Below are 9,050 nucleotides of genomic sequence, written 5' to 3' on the forward strand. Positions count from 1 at the left end.
CACATCCCTGGCGTACACCCTTCTGAATTTTGAACCATGCAGTGTTGCCCTGCTTTGTTCTGACGACTTCCTCTTGGTCCGAGTATAGGTTTCACATTAGCACGATTAAATGTTCTGGGATTCCCATTCTTCTCAGAGTTAGCCACAGTTTGTTATGATCCACACAGTCAAATGCCTTTGCCTCATCAATGAAACACAGATAGACATTCTTCTAGTATTCTCTGCTTTCAGCTAAGATCCATCTAACATCAGCTACAATATTCCCAGTACCATGACCCCTTCTAAATCCAGCCTGGACTTCTGGCAGTTTTCTGTTGATGTACTGTTCCAGTCGCTTTTGCATAATCTTCAGTAGAATCTTGCTTGCATGTGAAATCAATGATATTTTTCTGTAGTTTCCACTCTAAGTTGGGTCACCCTTCTTTGGGATGGGAACAAATACACATCTCTTAATTCCACATTTCCAGCTGTACCTACAAACCAGCCCTCTACATTGACAATACAACTCTACCACTCCCCTATTTACCAATAAAACATAAGCTAATTGGTATTTTAGAAATAGGTATTTTAATTTAACTGACCCTGACTGTGTATGTTTGACATTCAGAAGCAAGATTACTATCAGAGATAACGGACCCTTGTTTGTTGTTATGTTCTGTCTAGTCCCCTGCGACTAATAGTGACCCTATGTATAAACAACTCTGAACCCAGCCCTATCCTGAGTCAATCTCACTAATTCTGACAAACCTACCCCCAGTGACCCGGTTACTGTATCAATCCATCTCATCCCGGGTCTTCTTTCCTGTGCTGTCCTTTCACCCTTCTAAGCATGATGTCCTTCTCCCAGGACTGGGCTCTCCTGGCCAAAATGCCCTGAGTGTGTGAGACAGAGCTTCAGAGTCCTAGCCTTCAAGGAGAAACTCGGTTTCACCCACTCCAAGACAGTCCTATTTTCTTGGCAGTCCATGGTATGTTCAAGACTCTTCTCCAGCACCACAACTCGAAGGCATTAGTCCTTTCTCTGTCATCCTTAATCATTGTCCAACTCTATGAAGCATAATAAAAGTGACAACACTAACTTTTGGAATATTTAGCATTTAGCAAATACTTTAAAAATATTAACTTGGTACTAAACAGATATATATGTAGAATTTTTATTTAAATATTTATAAATTCTGGGAGGAAAATTTTATTGCTGATATCACATGAATACTGGCTAAAACCATAGAAAGATGTTTACTTGTGTTTTAATGACTCTACAAAGGGATTCAACTGTGTGAATCATAATAAATTATGGTAATATTAAGAATTGGAAGCAGGAGTGGCACCCACTTCCTAAACAGCATGACTCCGGAAGCTATGAACGTTGAGAAATGACAGTAGTTATAGAAAGGCCTCAGGTCTTTTGTTCATAGGGTTGCTATTAGTCATGATCCATTCAGTGGCAATTAACAACAGCAACAATATTAAGAAAAATGGTAGTCTCTGAACATTTGATTGTATTTATGCAAAACCTGAACATAGACCCAGAAGCCCATCGTTCATTTAAATAGAAATAGGGAAGAAGGTTATTTGCATCATAAAGAATAGGTTTGTTTTTTTTGTTTTTAAGTATTTTATATTTTGTATTCACGGTTTGAATGCCAGAGATTACACAAACTTCCTGAAAGGCTAGAGATAATATTTTATACTTTTACCACTCACATATGATATCTTGTCATATATTCATTTTTGCATGTTTTAATAGCTGTGAAGAAATGTAAAAAACATTCTTAACTGCATAGACCATATAAAAACAAATACTGATTAAGGAGAGTGGCTTGCTGATCCACGGAGTATGCTTGTTAAATTTATGACTGTACTTTTATGTTAGTATATTTTACTTAATAAAATTTATGTGTCTTTTTTCCAGCTATCTGTACTTAAGTAGCAATAGTTCTGTATTGCAAAGTATTGGATATATTTATATTCTAAAGAATTTGTAGTACTGACTTATACTTCTCAGTCTAGTAATTACTTTTGCATTACTGAAGTCTTAAAATTTTGCTTTTTTTGTGGTTCAAGTTGAGTCAGCAGATACTGGAGTTGTTTCAAGCATGTCAACAGCAAGTAAGCGATTTAAAGAAGAAAGAACTTTGTCGGACAGTACTGCAGAGAGAAATTCAACTGTTATTTCCACGTATGTTTCCTTATTGTGCATGTCCCTCATGCTTATATATATTTAGTTTTAGTTGAATAAAACTATGCATTTCTTGTCTGTTTCTCTAGAAAGTAGACTTTTTTTGGTTGGATCTTCCTTGAATGGATTTGGTACCCGAAGTAGTGATGGTGATTTATGCCTAGTTGTTAAAGAAGAACCGGTAAGTAATAAAACATTTATTTCAAGTGTTTCATGTTAAAGAATTTGACAAATAAATAATAATCATTGAAAGAACTCTTCATAGGAATTCAAGGAAAGCCAGGAAGTGTTTTGGTCTAAGCCATATGCACAGTAAGTATAATAATGCTAACATTCTTTTAGTTCTAGGTTGTTAAAATGAAATGGCTTCAGCATGTGTTGGGTTGTGTTTTTTTTTTTTCAGCATGTCTTTTTAAAGAGCTCTGCCTCTCTTTTAAAATATAGTTTAGTTGGATATTTTGCCAGAATGCAGCAAAATTAAAAAGCAACCAAAGAGTAGTATTATCTTGATGTATTGGTATATTTCCTTTCTGTTTACAGTCTCAGTGATTCTATTTTTAATCTTTATTTTTTCCCCTTGGAAATTCTTGGAGTTTAAGTGTATTATTATGGGATAAAAAAAGAGAACTATCACTGAAGTTATACTATTGTTCTGCAATTTTGTGCTGATGCTTTGTCATTTTCCCCCTTAAGATAGCTGTTATGTATATTTAATATTACAAAAACTGATTTTTTTTATTAAAATCACATAATTTAATCTTTTTAATATCCTGCATTATCTTCTGAATTAGCAAAGATTAAGTATAGGTACACCCTGCATAATATCCCCTCAGGCAATATCTGCATATTAACAGAAGATCTTGCTTGGAAAAGTGCCAGGAGATGGTCCAGCACTAAGTTTGTGGTACCTTGGCCATGGTGACTGTTGAGACTACTAGAGCTGCCACTGTTGTGTCCTCCATCTGTTTGTCCCTTGGATTTATCCTGTGGGAAGACTAAGGACTACTGCCATTCTCTGCCCTTCAGGGTTTCTCAGACCAGTCTCCCCAGCTGCTAAGAGGGCTGCATGCCTAGAGGCAGCCAGTTGCAGGTGCAAATTTGCAAACTCAAATGCTCTCGGTGCTAAAGGAGACCTGAAACACCCTGTAAAGAAGTTATTTTGATATGTTTGTCAAAGAGATATATATATATATATAGATATAGATATATATATATATATATATATATATATAGATATATATATATATAGATATATATATAATATAAAATGTACTATATGTACTATGTTTGCACAACATCCAAATCATGTAATGTCCCATTTCATATAAATACCGTGGACATTAAATGACATATGCCTACAGTTCAGTATAACTATAGTATGCCTTTATCTTACCTCTTTGAAAATGTAAAAATGATACTTATTGGTAATAGATATTTTTTCCTGTTATGTTATTGCAGCCACAGAAATGGTTTCTAGTTGCTAAAAATCAGAGATCTACTCCAGAAAAGAAACTTTTCTTTTTAAAGGCTGTAAAGTCCTTAGAAGAGAAAACAAGAAGAAACATTCTTAGAGAACACAAAAAGTTTAAAATCAAACAGAATATTGGCAATTTTAATTAATCCTTCATTTTTATTAATAAGTCTGAATCTTGTTAAAATTTACACTCATGTTTTAGACAGGCCTTTTCATTTAGCAGCTCATAATCTATGTAAGAAAGTTGTTACAGAATGTTCAACTTCTATATTTTTGTATATTCTAAAGAATTAACAATGTATTTGACTATTCAGTTATTTCTTGAGAAGTTGTCATTTAAAATTAAAATCAGTACTTGATTTAGAAATGCTGATATGACTTTACAGTGTAACTTAGTATATCCTGAAAAAATAAAGTGTAACTTATGCTATTTTTTGTTGAAATTAAAAAATTGAAACACTAAGTTTGGAATGATAATGGAAAAACACTTTATTTTTAACTTTTCAGTATTTTTTTCAGGTAAATCAGAAGACTGAAGCACGGCATATACTCACCTTAGTCCATAAACACTTCTGTACTAGACTTTGTAAGTCTGACATATATCATTTGACTTTATTTTCTTCTTGTTCTTGTATACTGTCAAATAGGAACCGACCCATCGCTGATCCTCCAGTGGGTTTTCAGAAGCAGTACATCACATAGGAAGAGATTGCCCTTCTTTCTTCCACAGAGCAGTTGGTGGATCGAACTGCTTCCTTTTGGGTTGAGACCTTAGTGGTTCCTTATCACTAAGCCACCAGAGCTCTCTCATTATTTTCTTGTTGGGTTAGGTATATTGTCAATCTTTTTTCCACCCCCAGATGGAGTCCTTTTAATTTTTTGATTGAATGGAAGAGTGATGATTCAACAAATCTTTATTGAACTTGCTCACCTTCACCCTACTGAATGGGGTGGATTCAGAGATATCTAAGCCTCACTTCTTTTTGTTAAAAGGATATACATAGGGAAGAAACTGAGGCATGAATATAAATAGCTATCATGCATATTGTGTGTGAAAAGCCAGAAAAATAATTCAGTCATAGATCTATATATATTTATGTGTGGGAGAGAAAATGTCTTCTCTTTTGTAATGACAACACTTATTTTCTTGCTTTAAAAATAATTGTCATTGAATATAAAGTCCAGCTGTATTCAACTAGAATGCAAAATAGATTATAGTAGGCCATTTATTATAAAATTTAATTCTTTGAGCTGATTTCTAAGCAGATTTTAATTCACATTTTAATCCATTTCAAATAATTTTATATTTCCACAGGTTACTGTGGACAGTTGAAATCATACTACATTATGTTGGAAAAGCAATTTACCCATTATTGTCAGATGTTTATTATCTGACAGACTTTAATCTGGAAAGTACAGTTACCAGCCTTAAACAACTTAAATCTCTTGTGGGAGAGAAATAAATCAAGTGATAATAGTATAGTATTTTCAGTTATTTTATTTGTATAATAAAGGAATAATCTAAACCTTTATTGAATTTTTACTAGCTTCAAATTTTAAAGCTTAAAATTCATTGCTGTTGAGGCAGAGCGGACTCATAGCTGACCTCTGTTGAGTTTCCGAGGCTGGCTTTGGGTTGTATGTGGGGGAGATTGCCCATCTTTCAAACTACCAGACAGGCTTGTGGCCTTAGAGTTAGTATAGCTCCTTATGGAGTAGGCTGCCAGAGCTCCCTAATAGCCATTGTTCTTGTTGTTGTTGTTAGGTGCCATCAAGTGAAGTACGACTCATAGCAACCCTGTGAAAAAAGAATAATAATAGAGAAGACCTTAGAGAACATCAAATGATGTTTTTGGTTTTTTTTTTCATTTTTCTATTTTTAATAGTAAAAGTATTAATGGTTTAAGGTGATATGTTTGATAACATGTCTAGGAAGTACAGTTTATTAGTATTTGAAGCTATACCTGGAACTCAAAATTTTTAGCTTTTTTTTTTTAATTGTTCACTAAAACTCCATTACTTTAAACTAGAAAAGCATAAATCTTTGAAGTTTCATGGAAAAAAAAATATGTGATTTTTTTTTTCTTCAAGATCCTTCCCTATGTGCTTTGCTACCCATGATATCATGTTGCAGAAATTACAAATTTAAGATTCTTTGTAAATACTGTTCTTACAGCTATATAATGTTTCATTTGCTGTACTGATGTTTAAATATGTCTTTGTTGCTGGCCTAGATACATACCTTATTTCTGAAAATAATCTTTAATGTTCTCTTAAAGAATTGATTTTCCAGTTATAGAAAATAGTCAGTGATGTTTTCAGTTCTTAGGACTTTTTTCCTTGATGACAACACTTTGCTTTAACTTAGCAGAACCATTTTTTTTTATTTTAAAAGAATATTGCAGCACTTTGATAAACATCAATGCTTACATTGTATTCTTCATCTTTTAGCTGGCTACATTGACAGACCTCAGCTGATTCGAGCAAAAGTGCCAATTGTTAAGTTCAGGGATAAAGTCAAGTAAGTAATTAATTGAACTCTTTTATTTAAAATTTGTTTTAGATCTGGTGATGTATATCACTAAAACATGGATGCTACCATGTAATCACTTGTGTCAATTTTTAGAAATCCTTAGATTTAGTGTTTGAATTGAACATTTCTTCTTCACTCTTAAGTAAGTTATTATGTTTGCTATTTTGCGTATTAGAAACCTTATCCAATTTAAAGGAAGGGTTTTTTTATATGTGTATATAATTTTTGTGTTCAGATTTTTGAAGGGATCTAGAATCTTTTGGCATCTATTCTGTTTTTTGCACTGAAACTAAAATGGTGAGAGAAAGATACGATTGCACACAAAAACATCTTTTTTGTAGAAGAGACATTTACTTCTGTTTGTGCACAAATTCTGGTTTAAAGATAAGCCAGATGTTGCTTAGAATAAATAGAAGGTGATGGTGGTGGTGGGCAGAGCAGCTGTTGGATTCGAACCATGTGTCTTTGGGATTACAGCACAGCTTCTTATCACTAGGCCACCAGAGCTTCCTAACTCTGTTGCATGTCCCATATGAACCGTTAATTTTATTCAGCTGTGTATCTGTGAACTTTTATCTTTTAGTTTAAATACTTCTCTTTTTGTGTGTGTGATTACTTACAAAGGATTGATTGAGAACAGAGATGTTGATGGTTTTTTTTTTTAAAAAGAGAATAGTGTTATTTGGTGGATTCTAAGATACAAACTAGAATATATACTAAAATTACATACTAGTTATACCTTGGGGGTATTTGTGATAGTTCTGTTTTTCTTTGCTTTTTTGATACTTTACCAGTACTCACTAATTTCATTTGGAAAGTCTTGAGTTAGTGTAAAGTTGAATTACATACCCTGATAAATAAATAAAGAAAGGGATAAATAAAACTTGGACTTCCAGTAGTTACAAGTTATTATGGAAGTAGTAAGATCTTTAAATTTTAAATCAATCTAGTATAACTAAGCAGGAGTCCTGCTGGTTTTGTGGAAAAGTGCTAAGCTGTTAATCAAGAGGGCTAGTTCAAATTCACCTGTGATTTCGTGGGAGAAAGATGTGGTAATCTGATTTTGAAAGATTATGACCTTGCAAATCTTGTGCAGTTCCTCTGTATCCTGTAAAATTGCTGTGAATTGGAATCTGCATAATGGCAATGGGTTCACATCGCACTCCCCCCTTTTATTATATCTGTAAGAGCTCTAGTGTTGTAGTCAGGGGTCTGAAGCCACCAATTGTCCCCTGGAGAATGATGTGGTTATTTGCTTTTTAAAAGATTGTCTGTAGACCTCAATAGTCTTTCTCTCATGGAACATGGGGTGGATTAGAACTGCTGGAGTTTTGAGGCATTTTGGTTAGTAGCCTAACACACTATGAACTACAGCAGGAGAACTCTTTGGAAACACTGTGGTCAGTTATGTTCTGCTGTATAAGGTCATTCATTATAAATCCACAGTGGCATATTACAAATAAGTATAACAAATATAATCTTTTATTATTTTTATTATTTTATTATGCTTATAAACATAATAGTCATATGTGCTTAAAGAAAAATGTGGGAAACTAAATTACTGAGGTGAAAATTATGCTCATTTCATGAATCTAATTGAAACTCAACATCAAGAAAACAAAGAGTCTCACCACTGGGCCAATTAGCAGCATCAGTATGGATGGTAAAGAGATTGAGATAGTTAACAGTTTTAGTTTACTTGGTTCCATAGTCACCACTCTCAGTAACAGCAGCCAGGAAATCAGGAGACGAATTGCATTGGGAAAGTCAGCTGTGAGGGACCTCTCAAGAGTACTGAAGAGCAATGGTGTCAGGCTGGAGACTAACATGCACCTGATCCAGCCTATGGTCTTTGCAATTATGTGCTGTGCATCAGAGGGTTGGACAGTGAATAGGCATGATAGAAAGCTATGCATCAGAGGGTTGGACAGTGAATAGGCATGATTTGAGAATTGATGCCTTTGAGCTGTGATGCTGGAGAAGAGTGATGATGACTATACCATGGACTGCTAGAGGAACAAACAAGTTTGTCCTGGGGTGGGGAGGAGAGCTAGAATGCTCCTTGGAGTCAAGGATTCTGAAGCTTCGTCTGACAATCTTTTGGCTTGTTGCAAGGAGGGATTAGTCCTTGGAGAGGGACATCATGTTTGGGAGAGTGGAGGGACAGCGCAGGAGAGGAAGACCCTTGATGAGATGGATCGATTCTGTGAGTGGAGTGGTGGGAATGAGTGCGTTTGAGATGGCGAGGTTGGCACAGGATAGAACGGGGTTTAGGGCTCTTGTACATAGGGTCGCTATGAGTCGCAAGAGACTCGATGGCACATAACAGCAACAAACATAGTTTTATAAAGAAATGGCAAAACTTAAGACTGTTTACACATTAATTTAATCTGAATGTAAAAAATTACAGCAGGCTGCTTAACTCAGAATTAATTATCTGATTCTGTCCAAACTTGATACAGAAATCAGCTGGACCACATCTGTGGAAAGAAACTAGGAAAACTCAGTATCAGAAGTCAGACTTAAGGCAAGGGCTGAGGAACAGACTATCAATTACTCATATTCAAATTGAACTAGAGAAAATGAAAACAAGTCTACAACAGCCAAATTATGACCTGGGTTTATCCCACCTGAATTTTAAAACCCATCTCAAGAAGGATTTGATTTCTTGAACATTCATGGCTGAAGACCAAATGAACTGGTTATGGAATGACTTTATTTTATATGACAGTAAAGACAGCAAACATGAAGGAAGCAAAAGGTCATTAAAAATATGTTGTTGTTGTTATGTGCTGTCGAGTTGCCTGCGACTCATAGCGACCCTATGTACAGCAGCCCTAAACTCCGCTCTGTCCTGTGCCAAT

At 34.8% G+C, this 9,050-nt stretch overlaps 1 protein-coding gene across 1 annotated transcript in view; it reads left to right on the forward strand.

Moving 5' to 3' along the window:
- PAPD4 (PAP associated domain containing 4) overlaps window positions 1–9,050 on the forward strand; it is a 76,738-nt gene that overhangs the window by 9,648 nt on the left and 58,040 nt on the right. The window contains exons 4-7 of the mRNA XM_006889850.1: window positions 2,065–2,179; window positions 2,269–2,360; window positions 4,161–4,239; window positions 6,105–6,174. Of these exons, the coding sequence (XP_006889912.1) occupies window positions 2,065–2,179; window positions 2,269–2,360; window positions 4,161–4,239; window positions 6,105–6,174 (356 nt within the window). The remainder of the gene's footprint in view (window positions 1–2,064; window positions 2,180–2,268; window positions 2,361–4,160; window positions 4,240–6,104; window positions 6,175–9,050) is intronic.

Source organism: Elephantulus edwardii, unplaced genomic scaffold (assembly GCF_000299155.1).
Source record: "Elephantulus edwardii isolate Elephantulus edwardi_28Jun2011 unplaced genomic scaffold, EleEdw1.0 scaffold00082, whole genome shotgun sequence".
NCBI classification, from domain to species: domain Eukaryota; kingdom Metazoa; phylum Chordata; class Mammalia; order Macroscelidea; family Macroscelididae; genus Elephantulus; species Elephantulus edwardii.